This window comes from Carica papaya, chromosome 8 (assembly GCF_054855325.1).
Source record: "Carica papaya isolate Zhongbai chromosome 8, ASM5485532v1, whole genome shotgun sequence".
NCBI lineage: Eukaryota > Viridiplantae > Streptophyta > Magnoliopsida > Brassicales > Caricaceae > Carica > Carica papaya.
Genome location: NC_142316.1, coordinates 29,480,276 through 29,504,455, shown reverse-complemented (window position 1 = coordinate 29,504,455; position 24,180 = coordinate 29,480,276). Strand labels below are relative to the sequence as shown.

The 24,180-nt window shown below is 34.8% G+C and overlaps 1 protein-coding gene across 5 annotated transcripts; it reads right to left on the bottom strand.

Annotated features, from left to right (window-relative positions):
• Positions 1–898: 898 nt before the first annotated feature.
• LOC110813086 (AP-1 complex subunit gamma-2) lies at positions 899–22,778 on the bottom strand. 5 transcript variants are annotated; one of them, XM_088210167.1, is made up of 19 exons: positions 22,456–22,778; positions 19,583–19,885; positions 19,244–19,385; positions 16,554–16,727; positions 16,097–16,276; positions 15,753–15,907; positions 13,365–13,455; positions 12,138–12,301; positions 11,830–11,884; positions 6,584–6,709; positions 6,374–6,469; positions 4,982–5,112; positions 4,652–4,756; positions 4,293–4,552; positions 3,410–3,655; positions 3,148–3,323; positions 2,732–2,836; positions 1,272–1,368; positions 899–1,156 (listed from the first exon to the last, which is right to left on the bottom strand). In XM_088210167.1, the coding sequence occupies exons 1-18, from the start codon at positions 22,485–22,487 to the stop codon at positions 1,273–1,275; spliced, it is 2,637 nt and encodes an 878-aa protein (XP_088066293.1). In that variant the 5' UTR covers positions 22,488–22,778; the 3' UTR covers positions 899–1,156; position 1,272. The 5 variants fall into 5 exon arrangements, with proteins under 5 accessions (XP_088066293.1, XP_088066292.1, XP_088066294.1 ...); XM_088210166.1 differs by having other exon boundaries at positions 899–1,368; XM_088210168.1 differs by having other exon boundaries at positions 899–1,368; positions 4,982–5,109; positions 22,456–22,777.
• Between the last annotated feature and the right edge of the window lie 1,402 nt (positions 22,779–24,180).

The window sequence follows — 24,180 nt, the reverse complement described above, 5'->3', positions numbered from 1 at the left end:
ATTTTACCTTTTATTATTTGTTTAACTTACTTCAGATGGCAACCGAGGGGGTTGCTATTCCTTCTCTCATCCCCTCATTTATATAAGAGAAGGCGAATGGTGACTAGTTATTTTACATTTTTGTAATAAAACAAAAATTAATAACAGAGAATTCTATGGTTCAAAATTATAATTTTTTTGTAATAAAATTACTCAATTATATTGTATAGAACTAATCTAATTAATGTTCCTAAATATGCATGTGTCAGGCTGAAAAGAAAAAAAGATAAAATCTCATTCGCCCATTTTTGGGAAAACTATAGAAGAAAAATATTTCATTAAATGTAACTTGTAAATAAACCCTAAAATCATTCAAAAGAGGGATTATTTTATCCCCCACCTTAAAACAAAAGATCTAATGAGCAGAAACTCCAGACCTTGCTGAATCACCAATTAACAATATAACTGGACGTCAGTGACGAACATTAATCATATATTTTGAGAAAAGAAAGAAACAAATAGTCCCCCACATCTTCCATTATCAAAATAAACAATGCTAGATGTACAAAAAAAATTTATAATGCAAACATAACAATGAAGGCGGATACCATTGCCAGAAAGAACAATGCTTATTTAATTGAATAAACTCGGTCTATACATCAATTTCGGAAAATTAAATCCATTTCACATTACTCTTAAACATGATTTCCATTAAAAGAGTCAGAACCGAAAGAACAAAACTCTTTATAGTTTGATATCCAGAAATTGAAGACTAATATTGAATAATTTAATATCCAGAACTTAACTAGAAAAAGAAACCCAAAATCAGAAACATGGCCAGCCTCTGAAGAGCCAATTTAGAACCTCAACGAGATACGGTAGACAATTATATCATCTTCAACTTGAATATGACAAAAGATTACTTGTAAAGTTTGTGACTTCATGAAATTCACATTACTAGCCGAATTAGAACCTCAAAACAGAGTTTCATCTCTTTGCGCCTCGAGAAGGCAAAATTTTGATTCCCACAAATTACATACAAAAATATCATATCATAATGTACATAAACACCTAATACGAAAAGTAGAGAAAAAACCGGTATTCGAAGTGTGAAGATATCTGACATATGCCAAACCCTAACAAAATCTCATACCAATTGCCACAAGCCACAACGGCCCTGGATAAGAAGAATTAATTGGAACATCACTACCCCTACAAACAACTCTTCCCAGTTGATGAAAAATAAGCAATCGTACATGTATATCTATGAAAACCTTTGCGGACCAACCAACCTTACAAATCATGAGGGAAATTGTTGATTTGCCCCTCCTCCAACATATCTTTGCCGTTCACCTTGTAAGCTATTCTTACACGCATGACAAGGGATTTCTGAAAGTCAAACGAGGCTCATAAGAGCAGAAAATGTGGAGATATCAGTTGGCTGAATGTAATAGAACAAGTAGTAACAATTCACTCCCATATGGGTCCCCCCAAGTTCCCACAGTGTTCCCAAACCAAAAACTCAACATTACAGGTATAAATAATCTTAATAAATTTATCAACCTAAGTCAATAAATACACTAAGCATATTGTAACAGCTGCTAATTTTCTAGACAAGTAACTACCCTAACTTAGTCCTTTTTTTATGGAAGTCCAAGAAGTACTCTCTACTGCTAAACTTAGAAATTTCATAAGTCATATTATTTTGCAAGGGAATCTGATCTATAGAAACACTTTTGAACTGGAAATGCTAATAAGGCAGCAGCATAGGAAGATTTGATTCTGCTTGAAAGATTCCCATCACAATCATGGCAAAATCTCTACATAGTTAACCTAAATCTCATATTGATCTTTCTTCTCTATCAGTAAAAGAACCAGCGTCTACAGCGGTATCATTCAAGAGAGCGAACAGAGTCAGACAAACAACAAGATCATTCTCTCTATCACACAAGAAGAGAAGCAAGGAAATTGGAAAAAAAAACACATTAGTCATAAAAGGCATGAACTAACATTCCCCAAAAGAGGCAAAGATGTTAACTGGCAAGCGTAACTTCAAAGTCTGTGGCTCAGGGTTTTGTTGATTCAAAAATAAAAATAGAAAGGAATTTATACACATTTAAAGAAGGCATTCAAAGTCTGTGGCTTAGAATTTCGTTTTGAGGAACAAAAGGACTTTTGATGGGATTGATGATGTGGATGGTTTTGATTTACTTAAGAATATATAGTTCCAGACTCTTAATTTTTTGTTGTTGGATCATCATCTTCATTTAATAGAGGATTTAGGGAACTTTATTGACACTTTAATTAATTTGTAAATTTTTGTATATGAGTGAGCCTCCCCTTGGTGCCAACATCAATATATACATTATATATATATATATATATATATATATATTTTTTAAAAAAAATTATAGCTCAGGCATGCAAAATCACCAAAGAAAAAATTTTGAGAAGGTTCTATTGGCACATGAAAAGTATCCTAAATCTATATATATTTATACATAAAAATAAGTACTTAAAAATGATAATAAATATAGTAAAAACAAAGATGACGTTAAATGAACAAAGATTGTTTAATTGTTTTCCAGAAAACACTTTTCATTTATTCATTATTACTTCACAAATTCATACCATCATACATCCTTTAAGGAACACATGCATAAAGCATATAAATTAGGGACTGAAAACTGAAAAATCTTTTCATACTCCATCCAGAACCTAAATGTTTGTTAAAACACATTCATCCACATACCTTCCCGTGTTGGCTGTTAGTGACTCTCAAACTTTGTGTGATGTTCCCATTACCATTTGCGTGAAGGGTATTGCCACTTGCTGGATCCAAGTGCAGTTGGAGGAACTGCAAGTTGAAAAGAATTTATGACGTGTCTAAGGAAATGTGAAATTCTCAATACAGAAACCAGCCAGACTTTGCAGATATCAATTGTTTAGAATTGAACATTTCAAGGCCACCCATACATAAGTGACCGTGCTTTTTAAGTTACGAAGTTCTTCAAAGTTTCAGAGCATAAACATAATGACTACCAAGCTTGATAATGCAAATCATACACGTAGGTAATAGGAAATGACAAAATTCTACTCACAAGTCAATAAATTACCAAAAATGACAGAAAATAATATATAATAGGTGCAACTACTATCTGTAGCTACCTTTGGAACTGCTGCCAGGAAAACAAAATCTGTATAGCGATTAGGAGATAAATTTGTAAACGTAGCCTGTATAACTGTTGTTTGCGGATTCTCAGGTTGCTTTGAGAAGTCGAACATTATTCTCAAGGAGCCACTTTCAAACGCAACAACAGATGGATATATTGGACCGTTGTCCTCTGTTCATAAAGGCAGAAGTTATCACTACATCAAGAACAACAATAAAATCTGCCAAACACAATTTTCACCATTTAAAAATTCTTACTCTGCTTTGGTGGATTTGGAGCAAAGCCATCCAACAAATCCATCATAGGAGTAGCTCCTGCTGGAGAAGCAGCTTGTGCAGAAAGTGAAGGTGATGAGAGTACATCTAATGTTGCAACTGAAGATTTATCGTGTGTTGAGGACAGCAAATCAGATGGAGATGAGCTCTTCTCTACAGGAACTGGTGTTCCAATGGACAAAAGATCCAGCAAAATATCTGTGCCAGCTTTTGGAGCCTTGGTCACACCTGAAAATTTGTAGAGAAGAATAGTAACTAAATTAAATTTAAATAGGAAAAATGAAAAAGCATCAGCACCTCCTTTGGAACAAAGATAAAGAATATCTTAATTCTAAAACTAAAAGAATATCATACAATTAGCAAAAATCCCAATCACAAATTTTGTCAACTTGTATTCTCGAAAATATGTGAAAAGAAGTGGATGAAATAGCTGCATGATGAGGTGAAGGATAACCGCAGCTATAAAAAATTAACCTATAAGTTATTGAGGCCAAAACGTTATGTGTCAGGTTCCTCTATCAAGTTCACATTCATTAAGAATTTCTGCCCATCAAATTACAAAACTATACAGTTAACTGGACTACAAGTATGGGCAAGCCAATTCAATAAGATTAGATTGCAACTAGTGGACCTAGGCTAAACCACAGGCACCCATATCACTACCAGGCACCAGATATGATTATTGGGGAAGTGGAATACAACCACGATGTCAAGCAGTACAGCTTCATGCAGTGATTATTTGAGAAACTGAATTCTTCTACCTTCTTCTAGTTTTGTTTCAGGAAAATACAGTCTCCAGTCTTAATGAAAGTAAAAGAAAAGGGCGGCTTAAAAAAAGTGCAATTTCAGACACCAGAAGACTGACCAGGTTGTGCTGCGGATGACGATAAGTCAACACTAAGGAGATCATGAAGGAAATCACCACCAGAAGAACTTGGTGCAGGGACGTCATCGGAACTTAGGTCAAGTAAGTCCACCAGAGGAGCTGCAGCAGGTTTGGCAACTCCATTTGGAAGATTAAGTGCCAGGGCGCTGGAAGTTGAAACAGATGTGGGCAAAGAACCAGCCCTTCTTCCACTGAAAGTTGCCTCATCCAACACTGGCATTCTTTCAACCAGTGAAGGCCTGCATGAATTCATCCATCACTTCTATGAATTTAAATTACAGGATGCAGGACACTTCTCAAGATCATAAGGAGTATGCATAACAAAGGTAATCACTTACCTAATGTTCTGGTGCTTCTCCATAATAGAGTTAAATTCAATAGATCTCTGCTGCAATTCAAGGACGAGGCTGCCTTTATGCTGAACTATTATAACCTTAATCCTCCTACAGATATGATTGAAAGAATGTTCATGACGTGATTTAATAAGAAAGTCAACTAACTATGGCTGGATAAATCTTGCTCAACAGTGATGAAATAAAGTTTTAATCATTTAATAGGGAGATAAGCAAGACATCTCAAAACAACGAGAGCCTAATCAAACACATTTCAGGCGCAGACGGAAAGTAAATAGTATATGTTAAAATAGAAGTCAAGTAAACATTACATACTCTGAAGAAGATGGGAATCGAGATGAGAGCTTTAATAAAGCAATCAAAGCCATTGCTTTAGTGGTGAGATCAGATGTATGACGCTTTATAGCCGTCTCCATGACATCCACAGCATCGGATTCTGTTACCTGCTTTGAAACCAACCAATTTCACTAAATCCTTAACAACCGTAAAAAACAATAAAATAAAATGCAGATTCTAACTAACTAAGAAATTCAGTAGAGGAAAAAAAAAACAGCTGGAGTCAAGTTAGTCATTGATCATAAAAATTGTTCAATATTAAAAACAAAAGGAACGTGCAAACTGGCATGATTTTATGTTAAAATGATTGGACAACATTTTTTCTCTCTAAAAATATTAAATATATATTCATTTTGTCAAAAAGATAATAGGTGAACTCTTGATCCAATATATGGATGACAATGAAAATACTTGTTTTATTTTCATCATCAATCTATTAAAACACAGGCCTCCTACTTGTAAGTGTTAGTTGAGTAGTGTTTTTGAAGCAATTGCACAAGAAATGAATATATTCTCTCTTTCCTTGAGGCATTATTGATATGGTGTGAGGCAACCAAAAATCCTTCACTTGAAATATCGATGCCCATGGAAGTTGCAAATCTCAATACTTTTGGTATCTTGAGTTCCAGAAATCACACACTTTGGCCTCCTGAGTGCACTAACCACAACACAAAAGGACTACATATCCAACAAGGTAGTGTGGCTGGGCCAATTCTGATATAACATCAGAAGCCCATCATGAAAGTGCTTGCATTTTTTTCTTCTCGTTTCTCTAAAAAGCAACCAAAAGTCTTATCAAAAGTGGCACTCTTGGGGTCATTAATATGCCATCACTTTTTTGGAGACAACAAATGTCACTGCTTATGTTGCAAAAGACAACTAGTACAGCTAGTCTTTGTGCTCTATGGTCACTTTACTAACAAAGTTCTTCAGATAAGAAAACTCAGAAAAACTCCCAGTAAACATGGTTAGGAGACATCTAAAACAAACAAAATATACAGATAGAAGTATCCTTTGCTCTTTCTTCAAAACTAAAATTAAAGATAGAAGAACAGTTAATCTGAAATTTTCTGTTAAAAAATATGTAGATTGGAAAGAAGTTAATATTATCATCTAAGACATTGCCTTTTCCCACTTTGCAATATGTATAGTAGTCAGCTGACACATTAGTTTACCTCAAACATGCATCCCCCAAAAGGAATTTAAAAAAATCCAACTTACCGCCCTGATTCATAAGAAGACTCTGTAAATCCAAAAACAAAATTACTTGGTATTTGGCTAGTTTTACCCCTTTTTGGAACAAGAATATTACAGCAGAACATGACCATAACAACTGTGGTCAAACAAATTACTGAATTAGAGAAAGCTCACAGTTACTGGATCCTCTGTATCAAGCATCCCGGTATTATTGACCAACAGATCACCATATTCTCCAATGCACCATATGGCTACTCGAACAAGAGTTTCCTAACAAGAATATTAAAGCAATCTTCTCAAGATTCCATATATATGGACACTTGAATAATTAAACTGACAGGAATTTCAGTTGAGCAAATTATCTTGTCAAGGAAGAATACCAACTACCTGTTCAGCAGATGCCTGGTATGCTCTGTACAATGCCCTGACTGTATAGCCATGCAGGTCAGTAGCATTGCTTATCACAACAATAAGGGCATGCCATACTTCATCCTTCACAAAATTTCCAGCCTACTAACAATATTGTAGAGATCAGTAACCTTGAAAACAACAGTATAATTAATTGTGTCGCAAGGAACAAAAAATTATAGTATAAGTATGCCTTGAATACTACTTTCAAAAGAATAGAATATATTGTTTGCCATCCAGTTAAGCCTTAACTGCAAAGTAATTGCAAAATTCATGTCCTGGCATAGGAATTCCCAGGCACATTCTCTAATTAATCTTATGCTTTATTCCTTCTTTCTTCCTCACCACCTGAACTAAAATCATAGCCTTCTTCATTCTAGTTTATTCAAGCAGAATTGCTATTTTCTACTTTTTATTATTTTGCAGCCACTTGATTGTAACATAACATACATTTAACCAGTGTTTGCTAAGACATTGAACTGAGTTGACATATATGTTTGTTATTTAGTGAATTGTTTGCTATATAACAAAGAAATAATGGATCCAGCAGTAATTATACTCAATACGAACCCAAAAATCAACATGTGAAAAGGGTCCAGTGCAAAAGAGAATAACTATCCAGCTTTTTTTTTCTTTTTTAAATAAAGTAACCCCAGCTTTAGGAAAATGCTTCCACAAACTTTACCAAGACAAGAAACTAGTTCCAACCTTCACAGCTCAGTTCGCAGAGGTTGACATTGAACTATTACTCCTAAGTTCCAACCAGCATGGCGACCAATAGAAAATGGATATGGTTGAGAACATATCCAGTTTATTTCCTGGTCTTTAGGAGAAAAATACCTGCTGCTTGTTTTTCTTTTTAACCTATGTATGGTATTAGTTTTTGTAGAAGCAGTTTTACATTTTCAAATAGTTATGAACTCTAGACTCTGCAAGATTTCCAAAAACTTTAACAAGACAAGAAACTAGTTCCAACCTTCACAGCTCAGTTCACAGAGGTTGACATTGAACTATTACTCCTAAGTTCCAACCAGCATGGTGACCAATAGAAAATGGATATGGTTGAGAACATATCCAGTTTATTTTCTGGTCTTTAGTAGAAAAATACCTGCTGTTTGTTTTTCTTTTCTCACCTATGTATGGTATTAGTTTTTGTAGAAGCAGTTTTACATTTTCAAATAGTTTTAAACTCTAGACTCTGCAAGATTTCCAAACAATTTCATCAGCTTTTAATGCTTTTGGATTCACTAAAGTAAATTCATTCAACATGGGGCAGTGGCCAGGATTCAGTAATGCACTAGGTATAACCATGCTTTGTTACATCGTAACACAAATAACGTACAAGAGAAATATAACAAATTGACATAAGCTGTTTTATTTTCTACCTGCATTAAAATGACATAGTTCTTAGTAATTCCGTTCATCTAACCGTAACACAGTGATGAACAACATGTAAATAACTTATTAAAAACATATATGGTAGTATCACATACGACTTTGTCTTCCAAACCCTCTAACATCCCGTAATTTCTAAAAAACCAATGGGAAGAGAAAACATCAAAAGAACACAAACTCCTACGCAAACAACGTACAGCAAGAAAAATGAATCTCCCATTGCGATCAATCTTTTTAATCAATAAGGAAAAAGATACTTAGTCCACTCAACAAAAAGCTCTAGTCTTTTAGAAATTGAATGGAACATAGAAAAGAAAAAAAACATGAAAATCAAAATAGCTTCACTTTGGAGGGACAAACTGATACTTTCACTTAACAAAGAGATAAGACAAAAGAATTGTAGAGTCCAAGAAGGAAAGATGGCCAAAAAGAGCAAAAGAAGATTATATTAACCAAAGCAAGAATATATGAGATTTCCTTCAAACCTAGCAAAAATAAGTTATTAAGAATACTTTTACAGCAAGAAAGTCCAAAAATAAGTAAATTGCAATATTTAACCTGAAGAATTCAACAATAATAATCAGATGATTTAAGGGATCTTGTTTGTTGGGAGTAAATTGTTTGTGGAAGGAAGGCAAATCCAAGATGCTATTCTTGTGGCTAATGAGGTTGTGGATGATTTGGTGCACAATGGAAATGGGGGATTGATTTGTAAACTTGACATGGAAAAGGCCTACAACCATGTTTGTTGGGAGTTTGTGGATTACATGCTATATAAAATGGGCTTTAGCATAAAATGGAGATTACGGATGAAAACGTGTATGACTACTACTTTTTTCATTGTTCTTGTCAATGGTGGACCTTCCAAATTCTTTAAGGGATCTAGGGGGCTGAGACAAGGGGATTCGCTCTCCCCGTTATTGTTTATTGTTGTGATGGAAACTTTGAATGGCTTGATGGAGAGGACTATAGAACTGCAGCTGGTTAGAGGGGTGCAGGTGGGTAGAGCCGTTAATTCTGTGGAGGTATCTCACTTATTCTTTACGGATGACACGTTATTTTTGCGGCCAAAAAAGCAATACTTACTGCATCTTAAGTGCTTCCTCTTCTGTTTCCAAGGTGTATCGGGGCTCAGTATTAATTTATCAAAATCGGAATTAGTGAGGTTGGGAAGTGTGGGTGATGATAGCAGTTTGGCTAAGCTACTCAAGTGCAAAAATGCGCAGCTCCCCATAAAATATTTGGGGATGCCATTAGAGGCGAGGTATAAAGATAAACAAACATGGGAACCGGTGGTTGAAATGTTTGAGAACCAGCTTGCGACTTGGAAGAGAAACTTCTTATCAAAAGGAGGAAGATACACTCTAATCAAAAGTACACTTGCTAATCTTCCAACATACTATCTAACTACTCTAACTATGCCGGTTAGCATTGCAAAAAGATTGGAATCAACTCAATGTTGCTTCTTATGGGGGGGCAGCATTGAGAAAAGAAAGCATCACTTAGTGAGATGGTCAAAAGTTAAAAAACCTCATAGCTTGGGCGGTTTAAATATCAGATCTCTGGTTCATATGAATAGGGCTACTTCAAGGCAAATGGCTATGGAGATTTTTTAAGAAAGCAGATTTTGGAGAAAGGTTATAGTTGCTAAATGGGGCTGGCTTGATTTTGCTGTGGAGAATTTCCGTGATTGCAGGGGCCAGCTTGGCTTTTTGGAAGACCATCAAACAGGGCTGGCCAAGATTTAAAGAATACATCAACTGGTAATCGGGTAGGGGAAATTGTATTAGGTTTTGGCATGATGAGTGGCTGGAAGGTGGATGCTTGAAAATCAGATTTCCTAGAAGATATGCCATTGCTCAATCGAAAAACATGAGAGTTGAGGAGGCGTATGCAATGGAAAATGGTTGTTTGTCTTGGACAGTGAGTGTCTCTAGAAATCTGAATGATTGGGAGGCCTTTGATTATGAAGAGGTTTTGAGACTGGTCTCACAATGTAAAATTAGTGGCGAAGCAGACCAGATTCGTTGGAAACCTTCCAAAAAAGGTGAATTCACGGTTGATTTGTTGTATCAACAGCTAGTGGGGACTAGGCAGGAAAACATTCCCCTTTCCCCTCAAGACAGATCTGGAATTCCAGGGGCCCGCCTAGAATCTTTTTTTTTTTTTTTGCATGGGAGGCTTATAGAGGAAATATATTGACACTTGATAGGCTGAAGACTAGAGGCCAGATTGTGGTTAATGGGTGTTTCATGTGCAAGAAGGCTGAGGAATCCTGGTGTCACTTATTTCTTCACTGTGAGGTGGTCCACGAGTTATGGTGCCAGATTTATAGACTGATTAGAATCAATTGGGTCATCTCTGGTTCGGTTTTTTATGAGATCTGGGCTTGAAGTGGGATTGATCTGAAAAAGAACATTGTTATAATTATCCCTTTAACCTTTTTTGGGCCATTTGGAAAGAAAGGAATAAGAGGGCGTTTAATGGTATGAAGAGGGAGATTAATAGACTAAGAGATGTATGGTTTAATTATTTTGGTAATATTGTGTTGGATCATGACATCATTAGAAATGAGAATTTTGGGGATGTTATTGATACCCTAACAACTTTGTAAATTTCTATGTGGGTGATACTCCATTGGTACCCTATTTATATATATATATATATATATATTCACACTTTTTATCTCAAAATAATAATAATAATAATAATAATAATAATCAGATGATTTAATCTCATAAACGAAAAAAAAAAACTAATAATTAAATTGATAATGTATACAGAAGGTTATGAAGAGAAAAAAGATGTAGGAAATAAGGACAAACCGATAATCTACTTAACCAAAGAAATGTCTAGCAAAGAACTAAAATACATAAAGGACAAAATGGTAATTCTACTAAATCAAAAGAAAAAATGAACAAAAAGAACAATTTTATTTTAAGGAAAAAGAATAGTAATATTACTTTAAAAAATTAAAAAAAAAACAGTAGAACTGTTATTATAGCAAAAGAAAAACGTAATATATTATTATGCTGAAAAATAGAAACAAATAAGGGATTGGGAATTAGGGGAAGAAAACAGGCCTCCCTTTCTGTTGGCTCACTGTTCCAACAATTCTTGGTTTCAAATATCTCTGTGTGCTTGAATAAAGACAGTTAATTTAGCAATATAGAAACAAATAGGGAAGGGGGAAAGAGACAACATGGCCTTCTCTTTTGTTGGCTCACTGTTCCAACCATTGTTGGCTAAAAATATGTGAGCCATTCGTCTGGCGGCTTAAGCTCCTTTTATTTTAATTTTTTTCAAAGAAAAGACAGATGTGAAAATGGTTATGATAGAATGCGGCCTACACGCTAGTTGAGGAATACTGTTCCAACATACGTTTCTATTTTAACAATCAGATAAATGTGGACTGAACATTAACAGGCAACACATTCATAAAGTAGACCCTCTAGCGAATCCTGACATTTTGAGCAAAACCTCCTAAAACTGATATGCATTTTAAATGATTTAGCTACTACACTGAAATACCTGAGGCAGACTTCAGATATCCTATCAAAATTAACTATGCCCATCAAGTTCTTTTCATAAATAAAAAGAATGCCCAAGACCCTCTAGCCAACCCCGACATTCTAAGCAAAGCCTCATAAAACTGATATGCAGATTGAAGTAGCAAATACACTGAAATATCTGAGACAGATTTGAGATATCCAATCAAAGTTAAATATGTCTATCAAGTTCTTTTCGTAAAGGAAAAAAGACCAGATTAGGTTCTTAATTAAAATTATACCTTGGGGTAATCTCAAAAAAAGAAAATAAAATTATACCTCAGAGAGAACCTTCAGCATCTGATCTATGTACCAAATTTTCTCAGGGGAAAACCTAAATCACCAAAGAGGCAATGTTAACAGACAAGATTGTGGTAAAGTAATTCCAAAAAGCTGATTTTGTTTTCAGCAGACAGGCAGTAATCTGCCATCATTTCTCAGGGTTAGATGCATTATCAACTCGACGCTAAGATCATCAATTATATTAGCACCTTGTCCTTGTTCAGAATCTATAAATCCTGATCATAAAGTAGTATGGTTTAGCTACACAAAAAAAAATATAAACTCCCCACAAGAGCATAACTTACTTTTCAACAATGGAGCAAATCTTTGCAGTAAGATCTCCTTTAAAATCTTGATCACTTACTTCCAAGTAATCAATTAATTCTTTTGTCAAAGGCTTTACATTGCTCTCATTCACCAGAAGGTAAACAAGTTCAAGAGCTCTTTTCCGAATTGAAGCATCTGAATCCTAAAAGGGTAAAAAGATCATCAAAATCATTTTTGGAAATCAAAAGGAAAAAAAAAACAAAATAACATAAAGGAATTTTTCAGTCAATAATAATAATAAAGCAGTCTAAGACAAAAAAACACTGCCTGGAATTAGGACACTTCTGAAAATTGTTATGCTCTTCACAACAAAATTTACAAACTCATCATAGTTGTTGTACAAACATGATAATAACCATAAATCAAAGAGAAACATGTGTAAATTTCTTTCTTTTTCTTATTAAAGAAGAAGCTTTATTAGAGATACAGGAAGAAAGAGTTACAAACACAACGAATAAAGCTTCTCCAAACAGAGTATTAAAAAAAAGCAGAAAGCTAATGCACAAAATGCCACATCCTATGGGCTAGAAATATTTGTGCTGAGATAACACCTATGCGCTGCCCAGTTTCAATGGAGCTCCAAGATATTTGTGTTGGGGTAATACCTATGTGCTTTAGCCCATAAGGTTGCCAGGAAAATTTATCTTTCCCACAAATCGTAGAATGAGGTGTGTCGTTCATTGAATATCCTACAGTTTCATTCAAGCTATATCTTTCATACCCCTGCAAAAACAACCCCTTTCCATAGGGATTTAGCTTCTTTCCCCACCCCTTCTCCCTGAATACTGGAACACAAAAAACTCTCCACTGTGGGAGAAACAGGTGAAAATACAAATCATATCAACTAGAAGAAAATAGCAAAAAGTTAATAGCGGAAAACAAGGATCCAACAATATCCACAAGAAAACAAATAGTCTTGCCTTTGAAGGAAATATGCAAAAGTAGGTTTGTGGTTTAAGGTGCAGTGTCAAATAACAAAATCACCAGGTCCTATATGCCTTAAATATGGACCAAACACTGCAACTTTTGGCATAGGAAATCTTTATTAAGCCCATACATGATAAATATCACAACAAGCATTATTATACTGAGAAAAGGAAAAATAAAAATAATGGGAAAACAAAAGAATTCTTAAGAAAAAGAAAATAACTAATTCAGTAACCTCCTGATGTTATCAGGCATGAAAGAAGTCATCTTTGAACTACCTTCACACATTCCAGGATGGTAGCCCTATGCCTCTGCACTGCTTGGGCATCAACACTGATAGCCTTCATCAGCATGTTCAATGCAACATATCTAAGAAACATGTCATTGACAGATAATATATTAGATAGCAGCTGGATAACATATGGATGAGTGACACAAGGTCTGCAAAACTTTAAACGTATATCAATCAGGGAAACAAATAGTTGTCAGCATACTGCAATACGAAGCTGAACCAAAATACTCAGAAAATCACATATATACTCAGAAAATCACATATAAAACATAGACATTCAAGAACTAATTCTACGTACCACATGAACACATCTCAAGACCACTTTAGAATCTCAATGAGGAACCCTTCACAAGTAAGCAACACACACATGTGCATATATAATTTTTTTCTTTTTGATAGAAAAAGAAAATATATTAAGATAAGGAGGAAATATTACAAAAAAGGAAGCGGATAGGATATCCAGCTGAAATAAAAGGAAACAAAAAATACATAAGGGAAGCACCAAAAAGAGAACCAATCCTGTTAGTGTAGCATCCCATCTCCTACGTAGGATAGTGAGGGAGATGTCAGAGCATTTCCCATGAGCTTTGGCCCAAAAGGAAGCAAGAATGTCATCTTCTCATATATAAGGTTGTCCTGCAAAGAACGGTCATCAAATATCCACTGATTTCTTCCAATCCAACTAGTCCAAAAACCATCAAAAATTGCTCCTACTATAATGGTCTGGCCTTAACCTTAACCCCGAAGGCACCAAAATTTGTGTTGATGAAACAATTCAAAGGAGTAACTCATACTAGGTTAAAAGTGTTAAAAAGCATGACCCATCATTTCCATGCAACTTGACAATGTAAAAAGAGATGAGAAAATGTTTCCCTGCCCTTATGCCATATAACACAAATGTCAAGAGACAGAAAAAACGCCCCTACCACAATGGTACAACCTCAACCTTAACCCCGAAGGCACCAAAATTTGTGTTGATGAAACAATTCAAAGGAGTAACTCATATTAGGAAGTGTTGAAAAGCATGGCCCATAATATCCATACCACTTGACAAAGTAAAAAGAAATGAGAATGTGCTTCCCTGCCCTTATGGCATACAAAACAAATGTTAGGAGATAAAGCTCAGTTAGGCCTATGAATTTGCAGCAACTCATTAATGTTAAGCTTAGTCCACACAAAACCTTCACCTTTGAAGGGACCTCCAAATGTTCTAGATCTAAAACATACCTCCCAATTAACCAGATGATCTCTCCTATCCTCACCATTCCCCGCCCATAGAAGAGTCCTCATTGCACCTTCTAGTGCTCAATCACACTGTCAAGAACCTTAAATAAGGACACAAAATAGATAGGTATACTAGACAATCATGCTTGAATAAGAGTGACCTTACCACCCAGCAAAAATAGACTCCTTTCCAATTATCTAACCGTCAATATACCATACTTACCACCTCATCCCAAAACTTATACCTAGGGTTACCGCCCCATGGAAAGCCAAGACATGTAATAGGCCATGCTAGAGACACACGACCAATAACCTCCGCTAGATTGTTCAATGTGCTACCGGACATACTAATACCAACCACCCCACATCTTGCCATGTTAGCGCAAAGCCCAGACATATTACTGCCAACCAATCCACATATGTGCATATTTTAGCCCATATTAATTCATTGTCTTTTGTCTTTTCCTTTCAGCCTTCTGGTCTGAGTTGGGTCATAGATAGAAGTGTGGAAAGGCATCTAAAGTGATAAACAATCTCCAAGACTTATCCCTTTAGCTACTTTTTTTTTGGTGATTTGGAAGAAGAGGAAGAGGAGAACTTTCGAATGGATAGAATTTTCTTTTACAGAACTAAGATTCTAGGTTCCAGGTCCTTAATTCTTTTATTAAGGGTCATCCATTGTACTCTAGTGAGAATTTAGGTGACTTTATTGATTGGTTGAGCTGTAAATAATTTTGTATAGCGGTTGAACTCCCTTGGTGCTCTTTTACAGACATATTATACTTTTTCTTCTTCTCAAGAATAAAAATTCTTAGATCTTTCCACATCATTCACAGTAATCCCAAGACCTTCCAGACTGAAACTTCAGTAAACATATGTAGTTTAAACCTACTAGCTTTTCACATCTCAAATATGATGGTTTCAAAGGTTTAAACACAATATAACAGCAAAGGATAAATCCAGCAGCAAGAAAGATAAGCAGATACTATAAGAAGTTCTTTTTTAAAAAATAAATACTAACTTTAGCTGAACAGGGAATAAGTTGGCCAAAAAAAAGATAGGGTAGCTATTGACACCAAAAAATTGATTTAGTCAACTACAGAGTACAAGATTGTTATATGCTATATTAAGAGTTGGATAAGAAGAGAACCTGATATTATTGTCACGATTGGACAGGAACCTTCCCAAAATATTAATAGCCAGCACACGTAGGCCACCATTATCTTCAATACTCATAATAGTCGCAACACATTCATATAAAATGGCATTTCCTGCATTTTTATTTGACTCGGTTTTTGTTGCCACCTGAGAACGACATAACATACACCAAGAAATGAGATAATTGAAGGCATGTAAGTTTGAAGAATTGGGAAATGAAAAGCATCTAACCAGAAAAATAATAAGAGAAATAAAATAGAATAGCAAACTGGAAAAGCGGCAGCTACCTGAAGCTTGAATGAATTTTTCAGACAGAAGAAAGAAAGGGAAAATAACCTGAGCAAGGATATCATTCATACAGTCACTAGAATCTGCATCCCCTTGCCCCAAAGTACGCAATAGTTTAAGCAATCTGATGTGAAGGAAAGGATCTGTAATGCCTGCAATGTCATACTCAGGTGCATATGGACTATTTGTTACATCCCTTAAAGTTTTGACCAATCCCTCTGTACATTTCTGCAGCCACAAAACAATTTTTACAGAAGAAAAAATAGTATTTTCCATGAAAAATTAGGAGTAAATGACAGAAAGACTCAAGTATTTCTATAGAAGTTCGTGGATGACTAGTAAACAAGTCACGTGTCAGACTGACACTGAGATCAAAAGACCCAACAGATTTCCACATAAAGTATGGCTGTTTTTTAGTCATTATTAGCTACCCTCTATACTTTCCAAAGAGCCCCTCCACTCCCCCAAAAAATAAAATAAGAACAAAACATGAAAAGAGTTTTACCTTTCTAAAATATTCAAGAGCTTCAGCACTGACTTTACACAGATCAGTACAAAGTTGAACTCCTGTTATAAGAACTCCATGGTGCTTTTCTTTAAGTAAGGAGGCAGCAGTGTTTATAAAATTTTCTGCCAGATCTGGGACCTTTTTTATAATCCGTATGGAGCATAGTGCTGCCTAAATTCAACAGAATAGACAAACAATTATAAGGATGAGTACTTGAAAACAAACCAAAGAAGCAAATGAATACAAAGAGCAAATCACATATTCATTTTACCTCTCATAAGAAAAATTAGATTTGTCATTAAAATATATAGAAGTTTAGACCATCTGATAACAGCATTTGGTTTGTAATAGAAATTATGACACCAAATTTTTTGCAAAATATAGAAATTATGACATCAAAGAATCACACGAACATTCAGTTGTTCTGTATGGTAAATCTAGGAATTAATTTACTTAAAAAATTCTTCAAAGATTTGGCAGCAAGGTTTATAGCATGTGATAATAGCAATCTCATGAAAAATTATTGAAATCCATGAAAAGCACTTCAAAATGGAGCCTTACTGCAAGATTTCCCAGGAGAACTTGCGAAGGTAGAGTAGAAATCCAGATGATAAAATATACAGTCATAAAAACAAATTTTAACAACTTTTTCATTCAAATGGTGTGATGGAATAGACTATCTACTGTTTTGTGAACCAAACGGAGGAGCACTACTTAACCTAAGATGTGTTCTACTGTATTTTCAAGGGGTTTCTAGTCCCAATATCAACTTCACAAAGCCAGAGTTGGTGAGACTGCGTGATGGGGGAATACTAGATTGGCAAATGTTCTGGGTGTAAAGTGGTGAAAATTCTGAATAAGTACCTGGGTATATCTTTAGGAGCAAAATATAAAGATCTGAGGACGTGGGACGCTATTGTGACAAGACATGAAAGGAGATTGATAGGGTGGCAAAGAAATTTATTATCCAAAGGCGGCCACCTCAATTTCATTAAAAGTATACTATCCAACCTTTCCGTGTATAATGTCCCTTTTAACAATTTTGGTGAATGCTGCAAAGAAATTGAAAGCAATTCAGAGCAGATTTCTATGCGTGATTCTGAGGAGAGAAGGAAATATCATTTGGTCACGCGGGAAGTGTTAGAAAGATCTTTGCATCAAAGTGGCTAGGGTTTGAGATTTATAGTAGAAATGAATAAGACGTCCTAGGGCAAGTCGATTTTGTGGTTTATGAAAGAAAACGAAATTCTTTGGCAGAGGGTTATTGAGGTGAAGTTTGGTATGGTGGAGAGGGGCTGGTATTCCAGAGCGGTGACAGGACTGCATGGGATTGGGGTGTCGCGAAAATATGTATGAGAATGGATAATTTTCATAAATGTATCAAGTAGAGAGTTGGTAATGAGGAGAGAACTAGCTTTTGGACGAAACCTTGGCTTGGAGAACGAACGCTTAGAGACAGTTTCCGAAAAATCTTTGTTATTGCACGATATAAGGATATTCCAGTCAATGAAGCATATAGAGACCTTGGAAGAGAGAGAGAGTGGCATGTAGAGATATTGAGAAATCTTAACAATTGGGGAAAAATGAAGACGAATCTCTCTTAAGCTCATTGTCTTCTATATCTTTGAACGAGATTTATGATCAACCGGTTTGGACACTGAACCCAATAGGGATATTCACGGTTGTGCCCTTCTCTAACAATTTGGCCACAAATGAAATTGGAGAATAAGTTCCCTTTCTGACAAATCTGGAAAGTGAATACTTCTCCAGAAATGCTTTCTTTGCTTGGGAAGCAGGGTCTGCATGTATTCTTACCATTGACAAGTTGATCCGAAGGGGAAAGATTAAGGTGAACGGTTGCTTTTTATGCAAGAGAGCAGAGGAGACTTGCAACTATATTTTACTTTAGTGCCTTTTTGCGTATAACTTATGATTTATGGCATGCATAAGTTACTGCGATTAGCTGGGTAACAGTGGGTAATGTAAGGGATGAGATATATGCATGGAAGGGTATTAGTGGTCGCAGAAAAATATTTTGGTCTCGTTCCCCTTGCAATCTTTTGGGTGGTGTAGAAAGAAAAAAAAACACTTTTGAAGGGGTGAAAGAGGTTTTTTGATAGGCTTAAAATTAGATGGTTTCAAATCCTGGTTTTTTGGTCACGGCCCACCTTTTGTATTCTATGGAGGATTTAGGAGACCTTATTAATATCCTAATCATTTGTAAATATATTTATACATGGGTAGGCACCCCCTTGGTGCTTGTAATTAATATACTCCATACTTTAAAAAAAAAAAAAAACTATCTTAGAGTTACTAATTCTTCTATACTTCAGTGCATTATTTCTGATATTGTTATCTTAGATCATCAAAAAACAAATTATCCTCCACTATACTTGCTAGGGCATGAGTGGGTATGTATCAGGACTAAAAGAGAAAAGCTCCAATTGAAACAGATTTGCATGAACACTGAAGATGCCAAGTAAAAACTCATGTTATCATACCGCCTATTTTCTTCAGCAATGGGATTTCTAACTCTAAACTGCAGTTCTAACCCCTAGAAGGATGTAATCTCCAGCCAGTTTTGTAAAAGAGCCCCCAGCCAGTTTAAAGAAAGAGAAACCACAAATTTTTAGTCCCGGGTCTCTCCTTTCCCTCTAATAGAACAATAAAAAGTAAGCAACACTCACTTTTTTCCGAATATTAGGATCACGGAATTGAAGCAATCTCTCCACTTCTGGTGCAAGATCACGAGCCATTTCAGCAGAACAAATATTTCCCAAGGCACAAAGAGCAAGTCCCACTATATACTGGTTTGAGTGATTGAGATCTCTGCACTTAAGTTAAGGCTGCTGCAAGGAAAAGTTAATTTCCACACAGTATCCCCCCCCCCCCCCCCCCCCCCCCCCGCCCAAAAAAAAACCACCAATTCAAAATAAAATGTGAGACTCAAAAAATTGTCTGAATAAACTAGAATTGGCAAAATAGAACTTCGGGAAAAAAGCCATAAAAAAATCTGGACAGGATACTGCTTCAACGAGTTTGTAACCAACATTAGAACTTCTTGTCTTTCATCAAGAAGCAACATGAGGCCAAGATAACCGATTCTCTTCTCTGGGAATCCAGCAGAAGCAATCAACTTAAGGCACTCCATTTGCCCAAAATGTGTAGGGTAACCAAGCATGTGAATGAACATAAGTTTTGCCAGGTTACGGTGCCTATAATCCTGATCATTTTCATTAATTGCAGCACGAATGGCAGCACACTCTTTCCTTACAACGGCACGTTCCTCAGCTGCTGTTTTGCATGCACGTATCGCCCGAATCATATCCCTGTATCCAAGAAGTAAGTACATACTATTTCAAAAAAGTCGAAATCAAAACGTATTGATCAAGTTCCTCACCAATAAATAAGCATCTATATGAAGAGAGAAAAAAGAGTAACAATATGTTTCCAAATCAAAACATAAATCATCAATTTTTTTATCAAAAGTTCAAGTTAACTATTACAATTCCAGGAGAGCAAGAAATGTATATAATTCTGGGAGAGACACACAGATAGATAATCATATATAAATAAGTATTTTTTTTACGGCTTCCCCAAAAATAAAATTATAGTGAACAAACTATATTCCTAGAAGAAAAAAAGAAAAAAAAAACAATAGCAGCTCTTAACCCACCATGTTAAACAATCAGTTAATACATGATACAATTGAAAGAGGAAACTATTCATTCTCCCTGTCCATTATCTAATTGGAAAAAGAAAATGAATCAGACTCATGGTCATTGACTCATTAATGTATCTCACTATCACAGATTAGCATATCAAGATATCAAGCCATACAATCAGTCATTAGCTAATATGGAATTACTCACTCAGTTGAAGAAGTTCCAAGAAATCATGTACTCAAATAAAACTGAAAGAAGAATTCATTATCACCTCCCACCATCTAATTGGGAAAAAGAGCCAGGACCACTATAGTTGACTACCAAAAGTTATCTTGCTGTTACAGATTCCAATCAAGATCTTCTATCTCTAAGATAGGTAATGCTATCAACAATACCAGCCTCCACAGTTCAAAATTCGCAAATGAACCATTAAGACTCTCAGATAATAGCTCCAATAGTCACTTTCCTCCTATTCTTTGAGACAGAATGGCGTTCTTGGCTTCTTCTTGGCCAAGGCACATGGGGTGCTTTATAAAATCTCTCAGTCCTTGATAAAAACGAATTGGGGTGCTGTCTTGTATTGAGTTTTTTGTCTTTGTTTTCTTTCCTCCTGTTCCTTTCAGAGGCTCTCCAAAGAAGAACTTACCTTCTTAACTTGTATTTTTCTTTCTCTTCTCTCTTCTCTATGATAATACTTCCTTTTCTATAAAAAAAAAAAAAGTCCTGAACAGCCATCTAGATTCTTCTGCTATTTTCAAGGGTCCTGTGTCCTAAGAGAATAAGTATAATCATACAAATGAAGCCACATCACTTCCTACTTAGCACTGACACATACAATCTAGCTACACTGCATGCTCTTGCAACCTATTCCAGGTAGGAAGAAATTGATAACGAAGACTTTTTTTTTAACTAAGAAATGTAATGATTATACTAAATGCAGCTGAAGCCATTTATGAACCATAACTATAATTTCCAATTCTGAATCCAAAAGTTGAACCTTCAATATAGAAGGCCGCATTCTTTTGACCACAATGTAAAGCCAACATAAAGAATTATGGGAGATGCAATACCTGCTTCAAGAACAAAATACCAGTTTCCAAAGGTAGAGATCACAGAAATTATCTGGATGATAAACTCTGCTTAAGTATAATATCATCATTAATATTGAACATGATTTCCTATTAGCATCTAGTTGATTACTCAAAACAAATTAACTTCAAAAACTAAACCATGAAAGACTCCTCCCAAAATACATGATAATGCATCCCGTTAATCCCCTAACTGTCAAGTGACTTACTGTCAAGTGAAACCCTCTGGTGGAGATATGGGAAACGGCTAAAATACTTAGAGAAAGCTCTGCCCAATTCCCCGGCACTCGGAAACCAAATAAGAGTAGCATTTTTATTTTCCAATTAAATCAATCTCATCACTCATCCAATTCACGTATCAGTTTTCAATCAACATCCTTCATCACTTCTTATCTGGACGTGGCCTTCCATATACGACAAACCTTCTTCCTTCTTCACAAAATTGAGCATTCAAAAGAGTATCGCAAATTATCGCAATGCCCAAAGAAAGCATAAACAATAAGATCGTCTAAAGTTTTATTTGGACAGTCCAAATATTTTCATATTTGAATAAGGTTGAAATTAATGCCAAAATTCCCTTTCAAGCCACCCACAAAATTTTCCTCGTTGTTGAATTTTCTCACTTATTTATTTACCTGGCAAGGCAATAAACCCCGAAGAGCAACATCTTTTTCACTGCGGAGGGTGTAGCACCTAGACATTCTACCTTATGCAATGTAAAGATTCCAGAAACAAGGGGATCTCCCAGCAGTTATGCTTTAAAGACATGGTATATCAACAGCTCACTCATTTACACATTTGCTTTACTAGTTGCCCACTTGTAGCTCACTACCAATCAAAATTCAAACCCAAGCAACCTAAACTCCGACAACCTAAACTCCGACAACCCAAAACAATCATTAACAGAATGCCAACATAAACTAACAACGAATTATGCCACTGATAACGCAAAGCCATTTTCAAATCAGCTTAATATTCAACTCGGAGAACGAAAAGAAAATTCAACACCTTCAACCACTCGCTCAATCAGGTCGGTCTACTGCGAGTCATAACTAATACATGTATCAGCCGAATCCCTTGTATTTGATCTGAAATTATTAATTAAAAAAAAAGCAAAAGATAGAGTGAATAAATGCTATAACTCACCTTAGACGCGTACCGGACGAGAAGGGATTCATGATTGGGTCCAGGGTCGAAGCACCGTCCCAAGCTTCAATCAGATCCAAACAGAAAATGAAACCAAACCAGACCGAGAAGTTGCGAATCGATCAATCACGAGACTGAACCGAGTGGAGAGTCCTAATTCGAAACTCGATAACAGAGTAGCTGAATTTGGAGATCGCAAAGAAAGAGAAGAAATTTGGATCTGAGAGTCTTTCTTCTTCCTGTTTGATGTGTAATTTCTTACTAGAACGCACGCTGGTTCCTCTGCCTTGTAAAAAAATGAAATCAGAATGAGAATTGAATTAATTTTTATTTTTAATAGAATTTTTACAACAAAGTTTAAAGGAAATCAAATTTCTTTGTTAGCGTTGATTGGGTGAACTGCGGGTGATATGTCATTTAAGGTTCTTGAATGTTGATTGGCTAAAGCAATGTGAAGCGTGCGAAATACCTAATAAATGTCTTTGTTAGGGCTTCGTGTCTAGGCGCAATTCCATTGGTCGTTTACGAAATCTGGGAAACCACAGGTAACGAACATCAGTTTCCACTCACGCCCTTTAAGAAATAAGAAGGTCCCTCGTCATTAAAATAAATTAAGCACAATTTGATTAATTTTGGAAAACGAGTAATTTTACGAAACTAATAAAAAAGCGAGTTGATTTTTTAAATCTGTAAGAAATTAATGATGAGATAAAATTATTAACAAATTAGTGTCTATAGAAAAACTGGTGTCATAGGCTTAGTTTGGAACAAATAAATAATAAAATATAATTCTTTTGAATATAAATTTTATAATATACTTTCTTTTGGAAATTAATTATTGTTTTTGAACATTTTCGTTTGGTTTTATGAATTTTGATTGAGTTATTATGTTTGAAATAAATCTAACATGAATACAGGTAATTACCCTTTTATACTTTTAATAATTTTACAACTAGTTTAATTTTTATTTAATATATGTTTAAGAATTCGTCTAAATTTATTTTTTAATAAATGGAAAATAATAGAAAATCATGTAAACTGTGCTACAATATTAAAAAAAATATACATATAAAAGAATTCAAAGTGAAATTAAAAAATTGTATTTTAAATTCTATTTTTTTTTTCAATAAATAATATTCTTTTTTTGTTGAGGGGTTCCAAGACATGATAATTCATTTTAGAGAATATGTGTCTTCCAATTTTTTAATTAGTTTTTTTTTTTTATAGAAAAATTAAGATTTGTTGTTTTGTGAAAGCAACCATGGTTTATTTAAGCATTGAATATAATATAACTGTATTTTCATAATGTTGCTACAATAAAATATTTATTAAAAATACTATATTAAATATTATATAATAAACGAAAAATTAAGCACTATTTAATAAAATACTGTATTTGGTAGTATATGACTGAGTTGGGTAATTATTGTTCTGTTAAATGTTTGGTAATTGATATCAAGTGCAAACACAATATATATTTATTTTATTTTGTGCGTGAATATAAATATATATATATATTTTTTTTTATACTTTTATTAATATATTTAATTTAGATTATTTTTAAATTAATATTAATTTAATTTTGATAATTTTATGACAAAAATCTTAAACTGTTCATGGTAATAAATCACTTAAAAAGTAATAATATATTAAATTTATTTAATTCAATTCAATCATCTCCTAGTTAAACTAATCGTGTCTTCCTTCTACATACAATTATAATTC